This window comes from Halictus rubicundus, chromosome 1 (genome assembly GCF_050948215.1).
Source record: "Halictus rubicundus isolate RS-2024b chromosome 1, iyHalRubi1_principal, whole genome shotgun sequence".
Classification (NCBI taxonomy): domain Eukaryota; kingdom Metazoa; phylum Arthropoda; class Insecta; order Hymenoptera; family Halictidae; genus Halictus; species Halictus rubicundus.
The window spans coordinates 2,576,797-2,591,675 of record NC_135149.1 but is presented as its reverse complement, the minus strand read 5'-3'; the positions used below and the strand labels follow the sequence as shown (position 1 = coordinate 2,591,675).

General features: G+C 46.4%; 1 protein-coding gene across 3 annotated transcripts; it reads left to right on the top strand.

The window, feature by feature from the left end:
• Nucleotides 1-5,082: 5,082 nt before the first annotated feature.
• Nucleotides 5,083-14,760, top strand: Tkv (serine/threonine receptor kinase thickveins). 3 transcript variants are annotated; one of them, XM_076784531.1, is made up of 4 exons: nt 5,083-5,532; nt 11,518-12,517; nt 12,596-12,911; nt 12,997-14,760. In XM_076784531.1, the coding sequence occupies exons 1-4, from the start codon at nt 5,442-5,444 to the stop codon at nt 13,123-13,125; spliced, it is 1,536 nt and encodes a 511-aa protein (XP_076640646.1). In that variant the 5' UTR covers nt 5,083-5,441; the 3' UTR covers nt 13,126-14,760. The 3 variants fall into 3 exon arrangements, with proteins under 3 accessions (XP_076640646.1, XP_076640654.1, XP_076640652.1); XM_076784539.1 differs by lacking the exon at nt 5,083-5,532 and adding an exon at nt 6,821-7,053; XM_076784537.1 differs by lacking the exon at nt 5,083-5,532 and adding an exon at nt 11,206-11,440.
• The last annotated feature ends 119 nt before the right edge of the window (nt 14,761-14,879 follow it).

The window sequence follows — 14,879 nt, the reverse complement described above, 5'->3', positions numbered from 1 at the left end:
TCTGTCGCTCGCAACTGGATCGCATCCGGTGGAAGGAATAATCACGGCAATTAATGTTAATTGCGCACGATCGAAGAGCGTTACCGTTGCGTCTCGATCGCTGTCGCGTTCGCGCTCATCCGCGTGTACTGTACACGGAGTGTACGCGTATTACTCGACCCGCGACCAATTAACAAGACGATGCGGCGACTATTTCTAGCAATTAGCAATCGGCCGTTAGTCAGCGAGAGAAACGGGCTTCCTTTGTCCACCTCGCCTCCGCCCATCCGTGTTCCCGCAACGCGACGCGATTCGCACGAAGAGAAATCGCGATCGTTCTTGATGTCGGAACTGAGATGTCGAGGATGTACGTTGGATTCGAGGAAAACAGGTCCGCCCTCTGAAAGCAAATCTGACCTAAAATTGCTGTTCTACCGGCTAGTCGAGAGGTTAATTAACCCGTTGACCGATTCTCTCGCTCGCTCTCGACATTCGCTGGCCATTGCCGGTTTGCGAACGACGTTTACGCTCGTTCGGAGGTACAAGAGAAATCGGTTGGGGCAGAATCGGCGATGTTAAACGGACAACGAACGATCGGGAAACGCGGTGATACAGAGACAAATCGAGTCGCAACGACTCCAAAACCAATCGAGAATTCAACGCGACGATAAATTCGTAGAAAGTCGAGCGACGCTGAATTCGACCGATCGGGAACACGGCTTGTCGGACAGGAGAGATCGCTCCGCGCTCGCCGCCGCGTTCCGCATATAGAAGACGATGCTGAACAACGTGGCATCGCGATTCCATAAAAGCGTCGAGAATCATTTCTAAAAATATAATGATCGACGTCCTTACGCGAGCAAGCCGATCAGCGTGCCGTGAATCAATCTGGATCGATGGATCGCGCGAAGGAAAAGGCGGCCGACAGGGGGGACAGGGGGCAGAAAACAGCCGAGACAGGTTCTCCGTGGAAATTGTTGCGTTGAAAACGTACACTCGCATCGAGCGGCGATGGTCCGAGCAGGGTTCGCCGAAGCAGGGAATCGGTCGAAGCCTGGCGCGTGACTTTCTCGTGGACAATATGCCTTTGTTGTGGGAAGAGAACGGGCTCCGTTAATGGGCATTCGATTACGATCCACAGTGGTCGCTCTGTGGCTCTTACTTTTTTCGTTCCGCGGGTGCATCGTTTGCTCGCAACCTTTCCCTGGATATCTTTTTACGCTCGCTGAAAAACTGGACGAACGGATAAACGGGCCGATTTACGGACAACCGCGACAACGCGGCGGAGGAGCTATTACGTCTCGACGCGAACAATAACCTGGAAGGTAAGACCGTCGAAGCATCGGGCCACTTAATCGTCTCGATACCGACTATGTCCTTCGACGAAAGCGACCGTAATCACCGGTAGCATCGAATGGGTTAGGCGATATTTCTTCACGGGTTGAACGATCGGCAAGCATCGTGGGCGACGACGGTTTCGCGGAGCAAACCCGGGAGCCGAGATCTCCCGAGGCGGGAACGCGCTACGTTAGCAATTAACCGGTAATCCGATATTGATAGCAGTACCGGAGCGGCGGAGAATGTAACGAAGCGCGACGCGTACCGCTAAGCGTAGCACGGCAACCGGCAACGCATACGAGAGCCAGTTAGGAACGGTCGCGCGGAGTCTCGCGCGTAAATGCACGCGCGGCGTGTTAATGTTTGAAAGCGCAGCGTGATGCGCGCCCCCGTGGCGTGCGTGTACTCCGGCCGGTCGTCTTGTTCGCCTCGATCGCCGAAACGGCGCCGTTCAAGTGCGAACGCACCACTTTCGAAACACACGGCACCGCCTTTCTCTCCGATTCTTCTCCTTTTTTCTGCTACTCGCATCCTTCTCTCTCTCTCTCTTTCTCTCTCTCTCTCTCCCTCTCTGTCGCTTGGATGTCTTACAATTAATCACCGGCGTAAGCGATGCTCAAACGCCGACGACTCCGAATAGCCATCGTTGCGATCTTAATGTTAATTGCAACAGCTTTGCGACTTGTTTTCTAATTCCGACCGGATCGTTATCAGATACCGGGAAACACGTACGCACCGCGAGGTTGCGTTAAATCTTTTCCGCTTGTACACTCGTGCGAAAACGAGTTTGCACGCTTATACCTCTCTGCGGCGATAGTCGAGCAACTACAAGCAAGGGCAAAGGGAGGGTTCGATCGGTCGTTTCGAGGATCGCAGCGGTTTCTCGAGCCCGCTATCCTCGCTCACCCGGTTCTACGAAGAAAAAGATTCACGATTCTAGTAGGGTTCTAGTTTCCGCGGTGACGCGCCACGCATAGACATTCGCGCCTTTCCAAGGAGCCGCTTCTACTCCGACCCTCCCCGTGGCTTCTCTCCGTTCGTTCTGGAGCATCGGTGCGACTGCGACTGATGCGAGCGGCTCGCGAGCGTGCTCGACAACAGAGAACCCGAGAGAGAGAGAGAGAGAGAGAGAGAGAGAGAGAGAGAGAGAGAAAGAGCAAGAAAGAAAAATCTCCGGGACCGTGGTCGTCGCGTCGCGGCACGATGGCGCCCGTAGGGCGCCGTCGCACACTCCCCGCTAGCTACTCTGACGGGCCAGGGATGTAGCCTCGGACCGATTCCGAGCTTCCGCGGATAGGGACCGAGGCCGAGCCTTTCCCAAATATCTCCCCGATTCGACCGGTTCACCCGGTGTCGACGACGACGACGACAACGACAAGCTATCTCGTTGATTCTACTCGACCCGTGTCGCTTCGCTCTTTTCACCAACGAGCTGCATATGAGCCGTTTATTTCGAAAGTGGTCTAAGTCTACTTACACTTAAATTGAGATATTTAAGGGTTTGTGTTTCAATAAATTTAGAAATGTACGTATAGGATACCAATGTGTCATACTGCTTAAGTGTATCTAAAAGAGTTAAGTTTACAGTTCCTATTCAAATAATAGCAATTATTAAGTGAACAATATGTGTTTTCTTACCAAAAATGGAGTTAAGCCACTTTCAAAGTTAACAACCAGATTCGTTATAAAATTTGAAAGAGCTCATTCGACGTAATTTAAAATGCTTCAAATTGAAAGAAACAATACTCAATTTACTTTATATATGTTTACAACACTTCAAAAACACAATTTATGTAATTCAGGACATTTTCTAATTACATAAATTACATAACAATTTACTGCCATCTACATTTTGTGTATGCGGGAGGGATTTGAAGAAGTCATGGTGCTCCGGTGGTATGTATCGTAGTAAGTCCGTCATGTCCTTGTATTTCGCTCTTGTAATTCGTCTTATATTTTTATAAGGTGTGTCAACACAATATTTTCGAACTTTCTTGGTCTACCCCGACGTGGTAATAAATCCAGGATTTTAAACTTTGCATTCTCATCCATTGATATCTTATAGAAAATTTTATATGATTCATCTCTCAAAAAACGCATCCAGCATATTTTCAACCAATTTATTGTCTCTCCGTTAGAATTCTTTACCTTTCTAAAAATTGTCCTTTTGTTTCTTTCATTTAGAATAACTTCCTTCGAACATTGTCAATAATGGATTGGTCTTAGGCCACTTTCAAAGTGACGGTTTTAATTATTGAACTAACTGCGAAAACTTATGTGTCCAAAATGATCGTATATACTCTTGTTTATGACAGCTAACTTGAAGTTGTACACGTAATTACGGGCAACAAAAAATAATTGACAAATTTACTTGGGCCACTTTCAAAATAAACGGCTCATATACAGATTTTTCGAGCGCGCCGCGAATAGCGTACGTGCCAACGGTGTACACGATTGCGTTCGATTTAACACTACGATTACCACAGGAATCAAAATTCTAGTTATACAATTGTCTACGTCTGCGTCTACATCTACGGCAACGCGTTTCTACTAATATTAAGGTCGATTTATACTATCCACACAGACACTGAACGTATTATTTCAGCACCGATCGGACAACCATTCTTTAATGCATTTAAACATAAGTGTTTATATCAGTACAGACGCATATCGGAATCGGTTCGGCGATCCGACATTCTCGGGAAGAATGAAGAAACGGAACTGTTCCGTGCCTGTGCGAATAGTATTATTCCGGTTGCGATTGCAGTGATTAAAACTTCTTTGTTACTCATAATTTCTTGGAAGAATAAAGACGCATTTATTGCATGCTTATGTATTTTACAACGGCTATGCATATATTGACAATAAGAAGATACCATTTTATTTCGATTTAATATAGATCAATAACTAGACCGCGGATCTGTATGCAAAATAAAAATCGTTTGCATTCGTTGCAAGACATGGAAGCCACGTAGGAATTTATTCCTCTTTCTAATAGTTTTATTAAGTTGTAAGAAATGTATTGACACTCTTAGATTTCGGTAATCTTTTTACCGTTTGAAATAATACCCACCCATTTTTGCTATGAATGCATACAATCCGCAGTCTATTAATAACATAAATTCGGTTGAACCTGTTCGAAATCTTCATCACGAGTTAACAAGTAAAATCAAAGGCTGTCGCTTCGATCGGTCGGTACTTTTATTCGCCTTATCGAGCGGTATCCCGTACGGTGATCATCAGCTTATAGACTATAACGAGTTGACGGGTCAAGAAACTGTACGCGCGAGCAACAACAGGTGGTTCACCTGTCGACGAAAAAGAAAATGACTCGCGATAGGATAGGATGGAGCAACGCGGCGGGGTAATTCCCAATATCGAGCAACAACTCGCGCTAAATAAATCGAAAGTTGAACGTCGAGGAGCGAATCAACGATCGAAATGCTCTCCGCCGACTAGATTTTCCGCATAGCGTTCCCGCCCACGTAGCCGCGCACGTAATTATCCACGGCCACGCAGGTATCGGTGCCACGGATGGTTGCAAGCACCGAGGACCGAGGGGCTGGCGCATAGGGGTAGCGCTATCCTATACGTAAGCGCGCGCATAGTTCGCCGGTGCGATCTATTACATGTACCGTGAATCCAACAAAGATACGTCGATCGGCGATGGAACAGAAAAACGAGCTGAAAATACTGGAGTGTTTCGAGCGAAGGCGATTAGAAATTGGACCGCGTCGCGTCGTAAATTGTTGTAAATTGGTGAGCGCGCACCGCGGGACTTTCCGTTTTCCAGGAACTGGGAACGCAGATAAGGTTCCGCTCTTGCGATCCTTCGGAACGGTTGAGAGTATGCGTTCATCTCGATCGTGGTTCGATCGGGGTACCGTGAATCAGAGATACAGAGTTGATACGTGCCGTGGCATATCGGCCTGTCTCTGTCTAGATTACGGAGTAGGATCGGTGGTCCTTGTCTCGGAGCCGAGCCGACACGAACCGTTCCCCCAGAAAACGGTGAATCCCCACCCGCAGCGAACCGGAGACCGACGAAGTCGAGCGGCCTGCGCTCTGCTGCCGACGCTGACTGCTCTACGTCACAGTGAAGTATGTGCTCTCGAGTGTAGAAAATGGCTGCGCTCTCCGCTACCCCGGGTCGGCGCGGATGTAAATACGGCCTGTGGATCGGCTTGGGAGTGTTTATCGCGAGACTGGTCGGTGGTGAGTAGATCCGTGGCTATTGGGCTATGGGCTGCGGCTGGTTCCCACCGATACCGATTCGTGCTCGACGGATTTCCTCGTGGCCGAGAACGAGTCGTGTGTGTTGTGCGGTGCACGACCAGCGAATCGATCGGATGCGGATTCTCTTTCTCGGGCCAGATTCGTTCTTCGTGGCGAGCAACGATCGCTGTCTGCTGGTGCTATGCTAACTTGGTGTTCCTCGACCGATCTTCAACTGCTCTCCTTCGAGACGACTCTGCCTAGTGCGCCCGCCTTCTGCCGCACAGATGTCCGTTGCCCCGCTGATCTCTTTCTTCGTGCCTCGTCGCTCTTCCCTGGATAGAGAGACCAGAGTCTCGTCGACGGAACGACGAAACGACGGTACACGCGTCGACGTCGTTCGTCTAGCCTAGAGCCATTTCTGAGAGATCCTCGTCTGCGATGCGACCTCGATCGCGCCTTCGAGATCTTCGAATGTTCGCCACGAACCTCGGAGCGAAACTTGGCTGATCCTTTAACGTGACACTTTCCGCGGATTCAGCTTGTCTTCTCGTCGAGAAGACTACGCGTTCTCCGTATCTGTTGCCGCACGATCGGTACATTCTTGCGAATGGAATCCCAGTGCCAAAGGCGTGCACGTCTCCTCTGTTTTCTTATTTCGTCTTTTTCTTCTTTTACCCTCGACTCGCGGGAGAAGTCAGAAGGAAAAGAGCGTGTTCGTTCTCGCGCGAAAGAGAGAGAGAGAGAGAACACGGGAGGGTGGGGAAGAGCGAGAACGACCAAAAGAGAAAGACGAAGAGGTTAGGCGCTAAGGTTAGGCACTGAAATACCAGTGGTGCCGAGAGTCTCGCCGCTTCTGATGCCTCGAGAAGTCCCGGCCCGGCCAGGCCGCTCCTCCGTTCCCGGTGTTTCGACCTTTTTCCAGCTTTTCTTCCTTTTTTCCCCGTTGCCAGCCCGAGAAGAGAGCTACTCGTGGCATCGTTCGCGTTTCGCGATCCTAGCCGCGTGTCCCTTCTGTCTGCCACCAATCCAACATCCCCACGGATTAAATTTAGCCACGCTAAAAGTTGCTTTCTCAAAAACAACCGATCTCTCGCCCGATCGAATCCCTGCAATTCCCCTAAACGAATTCGCGCGTTGCTCTCTCTCTCTCTCTTTCTCTCCCTCCCTTCCTCTTGGTTCTCTTTTTCTCGTTGGCGATCCGCCTCGCCTAAACATGCTCGATTCCCTCTCTCTCTTTCTCTCTATCTCTCTCACTCACACACACACACACACACTCTCTCTCTAGTCTTTCTTCTCGCGAAACCGTCGGCGAGATCGCGCGTATCGCGTCGGACGCTGGCACATTTTTCTCGCCGATCGATGAAACAACGAATGGAACGAACAGCGAATCCGTTCGAGACCACGCACGTGGTTAGGTTCGCGAGGAATGCTGCCCGACGCTGATTCACGATAACAATTGGTCCACCGCGGTAACGAGTACCATACGTCGCAACGAGATCCGTTCAAACAACAGATGAGGTATCCAAGTAGATCAATTGTTGCCATTTCGGTACTACTTATCGATTGGATCTGGTATTATGATGCAACACTATTGGCAAAGGGAACCAACATCGCAAACCGTTACTGTAAATCTCATTGTAACGTTACTAATATCGCAGGAAAAATCTCGCCGCTTATTTATCTCTCGTATTCATTACTCGACTAATTGTTATCGTCAGCGATGCTGATATTTCAGATAGCCGTATACGAAACTCCATATGGTTATTGGTATACACCTAGACCTCGTCTGTCGTGAAAACGCTCGATCGCCTCGTTAGGTGTTTTTGGTAAAACGGATTTCCGCGAGAGAAGACGCCGAACGCAAATCGGTCCTCGCAGCTTCCAACTTTATTGACGACCTGCCTCTTCCGGCTAACGAGTTCCCCGAGAGAATCGCGCCAACGAGCGACAGTGGGATTGGATTACCGTCGGCTGATTGTCCTTCCACGAAAACTATACTCGTAATATTGTTACGCGTACACGCAAAGTCGTTTTCAGCGCGGTTCTCGGATGCGTTATTCATCGCGCGCAAATGCAACCTGCAATTACGCTCGATGTATGCGCCAGCCAAAAACGTATATCGTCGCGAACCACGCTCACGCTTCGGCTCTCTGCAGTTCTGCAGCCGTCGTACTCTCTAATTTCCCTCGCCGAACTATAAAACAACCAGTTCGCATTTCGATGCGAAACGTTACGTTTTTCCGATCGACCGGGGCGCCATCGATGTCAACGCTGAAAAATAAAATCGATGAAAAACCTTGCACCCGGTATATATGACGTGTCAACGCGCCCTTATAGGCAAAAAAAGCCCGCGAAATCCACCCACTACATGTTTACGTAGTCACTAGCTGGTCAATACTACCATTCGCACGCGATTCCGTTTCGACTTTTTCTCTCCTCGACCCTGCGCTGTTTTTTTTTTTCTCCATTTCCATTTTGATTCCGATTCAGATTTCCAATGTGTACAAGATGCGACAATTCAATTCTCGGAAGAACCGCATAATCGTGCTTGTACGTGTTTTACCTAGTGTACGCGTAAACCGCGAGTCTCTTGAGTCATTCATTAGTTGGCAATTAGATCATCCTACTCGTTCCCTCGACGCATATGTATATGGCTCCCTGTGATTTCTGGCTTTTCACAAAAGAAAAATTTACGTCAATTAAGAATTATACCTTGTACTGGCGTTTCGGGTCGCCAAATACGAGCGATCAAACAGAAACTTTGAAGCGTCCGTGTGAACGATTCTTGATTTTTCCGATGGTTGGCGATCTGTCCGCGATAAATACAGTAAATATTCATTGACCAAATTACAAATGCCCGAACACTTTGGAACAAGTGCCTCTCCCTCCCGCTCAAGTCAGATTGCCGCATGCCGGTCCGAAGCGGTCGGTTAATTGGCGCGAACGCGCTTCTCCGATCACGAAGGACCACGCTCTTCTCTCCTCTCCTCTCCTCTCTTCGCGGTTTTATTCTCGTCGCGGGATAAGAACAGGTGTTCGCGTCCTGTTTCCCAAGATTCGAACACTCCGTTCTCCCTCGGTAATCGTGAAATTTAGATTTAATCATCGAGCTACCGAGAACGATCTCGGCAATTGCAACGGTCGCTCGCGTTTACTCGAACCGACCAACCCGACGGTAGGGCAAAGGATCGGAGGTCTAGTTTCCGGAGCGAAATATTTTTCTTTCAAATTTAAATACTTCCTATTCGAATTTATAGCAGTGCGTGTCAGCCTCGGATGCTCGCTCGATTTTGTAACAAGCTAGTCGCGCAGTACCGATTCCCTGGAGGTTGTAGGTGTGGAACGACGGCTTATCGCTGATATTTCTGTATGCCACGCTGATAAACAGCGCGTCTGGTTGTAACGCAGCGACGCGCGCGATTCATTGAATCCTTCTCACGAGATTACAACCGACTACGCGATTGTTTCGCTAAAAACTACTGGTTCGACGCGGCCACCCTATTACGCGCATATACGCTCGTTCGGTGTTCGGGTATCCTCTTCCTTTCGCGTTCTCTTTCGCAAAAAGAAACGTGATCGTCTCGCCATGCTTCGTCTCGTCTCGCCTCGCCTCGCCTCGCCTCGCGTTCCTACAGAGTAGTTTCCTTTCCTTCTTTCTCGGTTCTTTTTTTCCCGTTGCAACGTGTCGTGTCCTTCGTTACACGCCGAGTGCAGCTGTAGATTTCTATTAGCGACCGCGGGTGAGTCCTCCGCGGCGTGCTGCCTCAGCATTGGACAATTTAATTCATTGACGGAACATCGTCGATGGAAAAGTACACGCCGGTCGCGTCGTTTTCGTTCGATGTCGTAAGATATCGCCTGGCAGACCATCAGGGTCCCCAGCAAGAAGTAGTCTCTAGTAAGCGAAAGAAAATTTTAGCTTGAACTCTTACAGTTCCGTCGCGTGCGATCCCTTGCTGGAACGATCTACTCCACTTTGCGAGGTAATAAAAGGGAATCGTCCTCGAGCATGAGAGACGCGGTTCGCCTCCCTGGGAAAAGGATGGTCAATCGTGTAACCGGCGATTTCCTTGTACGGCGGTCGGATGGCCGCCTCGGGCCAAGAAACTGGCTGGTAGGAAACTCGCAAGCCGCGCGCACGCTCTTGGAAAACTCTGATTCAAGGTCTGATCATTGATTCTTGAAATGCGCGTGGAATCGGGAACATGTCGACCGAGTCGAAACAATTATCGTACCGTGTATCGTATCGTGTGTGCGTGTCTCTCTCTCTCTCTCTCTCTCTCTCTCTCTCTCTCTCTCGGTATCTGTTTGTCAAAGTATTTTTCTGTCGTAGAATGGTATCTTTCTACGTTGGAGATTGAAAGTGACACTCGTGCCGCTCGGGTCACAGAAAGAGAAAGAGATAGAACGGGAGAAAGGTGAAGAGAATACGTGGAACGGGTTCAGAACGCATGGAGCATCGATCCGTCATCCAGATATTCGGGGATATAAATAGAACGGTCACCGTAAAATAGACGCGAGGGAGTAATTCCGCGACAGAAGATAAGCGGTCTTCCCAGCCGTTTCCAGGCTTCACCTTTCTTCCTGTTCCTCCATTCGGTCTCGATTTAGATTGCTCGGTCACGCGTTAGAAAACGATTCGATCTCTCGACGAACTAACCTTTTACCATTTCGTTTTCGAATTTCTCTCCGGTGGATTTCTTCGTGAATCATTCGTTTCGATATTCCCGCTCTCCTCGATCTGGTTGTTTGCGACTCGCAGACAGGCAGGGACATGGCAGCAGAGCGATTCTTGAAACATTTCACATTCAAACTCTCCCTCCAGACACGCATCATAAACTTTGTACTCTTTGTTTACTGGCACGACGTGCCTCTTCGTCATTTTTACGCATGGTAGATAACCTTAAACCATATTTGCTCGCCCCATCGTACTTTCGCGTATCGATCTTCCATCTGCAGCAATGTACTCGTAATCAGATCTGTATTTACGGTCTTATTCCGTTCCTCTTCTATCGCGTTCGGGTCTCCGATAGAAGACGAGAAGGAAATCGAGAAACGCGAATAATAGTTTTCTGAATGAACGCTCGCGCGGCATATCTACTCGTACTTACTTACTTAGATATATGTATATATGCATATGCTCGGAGACTCGCTTTCTGTGGAAGCACCGTGGCATAGAACTGCGCGCCAGTTTCTAGACGCTTCAAAAATCGATCTGTATATCATCGACCTCGATCGCTATTACGCGGTTACATTCGACTTTGCAATCATGACGCATACAGTTATCGGCTCCTCTCTAATAAACTTGATACTTGATTGGTCGATACAATCGATGCACCTTCGAATTCCTTCTGTTCTTCGAGATTACGACTGGGACCTTTTCAAAAGCATGAAAAAAGCACGGGCTTGACAAACAATAAAAATATTGGGACTCGACTCGAAGGGAAATTCGAAGGATCGAAAAAATTATAGAAAGAGACAACTGGCTCGAGATTAACGCGTGCGTATACGCGTATACATGAGAGATTTCTGTTGGTTACAAGGGGCGCACCTTCCGCTTATTTGTTGCAGCAGCTTGTGTCGTAGGACGCAATGGCCGTCCGCCTACGCGACACGTCGTAACTCGTCGAGCAACCTCCTCCCAAATCCGCCCAGTACGACTGAGTGAGCTTTCCACTCGGCGTCAATTATCGTTCGGTTGCTTATCTCGCGCAGATTTTCCTCGCCGTTGTTCGCCTAACCTGTCTTCGACGTATTCTCGCTCCTCGCTGCCCAGAAATACATCGTTACTCTTCATTGTTTTTGTTTACTTTTATATAACCTCAAAGATGCGACACCGTTCGTTTCGCGTTACCGTTCGAACAGTTCCACCGTAAAAAGACGATATTGGAAATGACGGCAGGTGGTCCGTGCCCCGATCGTTTTACTCGAAACGATGGATCAGCAGGTAATGGATAGATAATCGTACGTTTCGTTTTCCAGCTCTGGGAATCACATGTTACTGCGAAGGACACTGCCCGGACGATCGGCAGAATGGAACGTGCGAAGGAAAACCCGGAGGGCATTGTTTCAGTGCGGTGGAAGAAGTTTGGGACACGGATGCAGGGGAGTACGTGCCGGAGTGGTCGTTCGGTTGTTTACCACCGGACGAACAAGGCTTTATGCAATGCAAGGGAAACCTTGTGCCCCACTTACAAGGGAAAAGTATAATATGTTGCAACAAGAGTGCGTTATGCAACAAAGATATATTTCCCGAATACAAACCCAGGCCTACGGCAGCACCGAACCCTATGGCCATAGCATCTGGCGCGCCGCTTATAATATTGGCCACTGTTCTGTCCGTATGCCTAATGGTAATTTCAATAGCTATGGTAATTATATACCATAGATACAGAAGGAAAGAGAGAGGTCCGTGCCTAGTGCCTTCTCAAGGCACCCTCAAAGACTTTATCGACCAGAGCAGTGGTTCTGGATCAGGGTTACCCCTGTTAGTACAACGAACTATCGCTAAACAATTGGCCTTGTCTCAGTGTGTCGGGAAAGGACGTTATGGCGAAGTATGGCTAGCAAGATGGAGAGGAGAGAAAGTCGCAGTAAAAGTATTCTTTACGCTGGAGGAAGCGTCTTGGTTCAGGGAGACCGAGATCTACCAGACGGTGTTGATGAGGCACGACAATATTTTAGGATTTATCGCGGCTGATATTAAGGGAACAGGATCTTGGACACAGATGTTGTTGATCACGGATTACCACGAGAGAGGATCGCTGCACGACTACTTGCAAACCACGGTCCTTGATCATCCTAGTCTATTAGCCATTTGTCATTCGATCGCATCTGGAATTGCTCATCTACACACGGAAATCTTTGGCACACGTGGGAAACCTGCGATAGCGCACAGGGATATCAAAAGTAGGAATATTTTAGTGAAGAGGAGCGGTGAATGTGCAATCGCTGATTTCGGCTTGGCAGTCAGGTATATAAGGTGAGGATCGCAGGAATAAAATTTCATTGAAAATTAGTCAACACGACAGACACTGTGATTGTAATATTTGGTTTACAGCGAAAGCGGAGAAATCGACATCGCTCCTAACACGCGAGTAGGTACTCGCCGGTACATGGCTCCAGAAGTCTTGGATGAAACATTGAATACATCCTCATTCGATGCCTTTAAGATGGCAGATATGTATTCTGTGGGTCTTGTGCTGTGGGAAGCGTGCAGGAGATGCGTAACCGGTGGTAAAAATTCAATGGTGGAACCGTACGCGTTGCCTTATCACGACGTTGTTCCGAGTGATCCAGACTTTGAGGACATGCGGTTAGCGGTGTGCGTAAAACGATTACGTCCGGTGATATCAGCGCGATGGGAAAATGATCCAGTAAGTAGGAGAATAATTGTTGACGTTGAAAGACTTCTCGGTAGAAGGAGATTGTTAAAAGTTCGATGTCTGTTTCTTGTTTCAGATCCTCGTTGCTCTCAGCAAACTTATGGCAGAGTGTTGGCACGCGAATCCTGCCGTTCGTTTAACAGCGTTACGCGTTAAAAAGACAATGTCGAAACTGCATATTGACAATACCATAAAAATCGTGTAGTGTTCAACGATTTTCCTCCAAACTCTTTACCTTACTTTTCATAGTTAAAAAGGAACTATCCCCCCTTGTAAATACTACCCCGGTGTACATAGGTTTATTAACAGACTGCAAGCCTGAAGACTGAGTACTAAGATTTACATATACTTGAGGACGCATGAATGTAGAAATTGGTATGATCAATGGATGATTAATAGCGAACCACGAACGTAATTATGAATGAGCCCATGTTGTGTATGTATATTTTTTGTTTTTATGTGAAACGCGACAAAACGCAATAGCGTCAATGTGTTTTGACGCGCTTCACTGTGTTGAAGTTTGTTGAATATATAATCGACGATAGCTACTACTTAGAAACGATAATATTCTTTGGAAAAAAATGTGTCCTGAATTCTAGACGCGTGTGAGCTTAAAAAAAGAGACATTAAAGTAAATTTAGCGAACGACGAAAGATGTTTCTGGAAGGGTGAATGCCACTTTGATAATAGCATTTACTAAATCTACTCTAATGTTATGAGATTTTTATATTCATTCGCATTCAAGTCCTTTTCCTACGAATCCACGCTAACTTACGTTTATATGTCTCTGTACAATGTTTATCGTCGGAAACTGCGATATTTTAATACGCATATAATTTGAGCTACGAGACATTTTGCAGGATATACACAATTTCTATATCTTCTCGGAAATTCTATAGTATAAAAACGATTTTCGCGAAAGGAATGTTCTTGAATGCAGGTATTCCGAATATTATTGTTACTGAGTTACCGTTGTTCGGAATACTCGATAAAATTTACTTGGAATTTTTTATGCAATTCATTTAATTTCCATCCTACATTCATAAATTTTTAACGCTTGCTTCGAAATTAATTCGAAGGCTGAAAATTATATATTTTTTTTTGTTAATATTACTTTCGGTTATCACTGACTCTTCAGTACCGTGTCTCATATACGACCCTGTATTATCTGTACAGTATGTAATTTATGTTTTTAATTTGTACAAATGGAATACGTTAATTATCTAGCTTTTAGAACGATTTTCAGTACACTGTCGATTGTCCAGATTATAAACGACTTTGTTTACGAGAACATTTATACTTGTCATAACACTCCCCACACACTGGCTCTGTTCTATATAATCGAAATTATTTATTTAAACTTATTGTTTTCGATAAGTAATGGTTAAGCATATCTTTAAATTTTATAAGGATTACGAACGATACAGATATATACATCTGAATGTCTTAACAACATTTGTTATTGTAATAGTAAATTATGTCTCTAGACTTTCGAACATTGACTCGAAATCGTTATGTTACGTACGACTTTTGTATATTATACGACAGAAGTCACTGTTAAATAGTATCGTAGTTCTCCTTTAGAAAAATGGATTGTAATTATATTAAAAAAATTGTAGTTAATAGCTAGTTGATTGAAAATAATGAAAGTTATATTTTTAACAAGTATTAAACATTATCATCTTTTTCTAGATATATTTTTATTTATTATTACATGTTATGAAACAATTATCTTTACTCTCTTTAAGTGGCTACCTAAAAATGACTGGACATCCGCTGTATATAATGCTGTTTGTACAATATTACTGCGAATATATAACAATATATACGTCGAGGGATATATTCTTTCTTACGTAGATTTTATTGTATGTAGACAATTCGTGTGAAGAAAGAGGTATACATTAGTCGCTGGGAACCAATGAAATCTTCCTCACGAAAAAGATCGATACTTTCTATAAA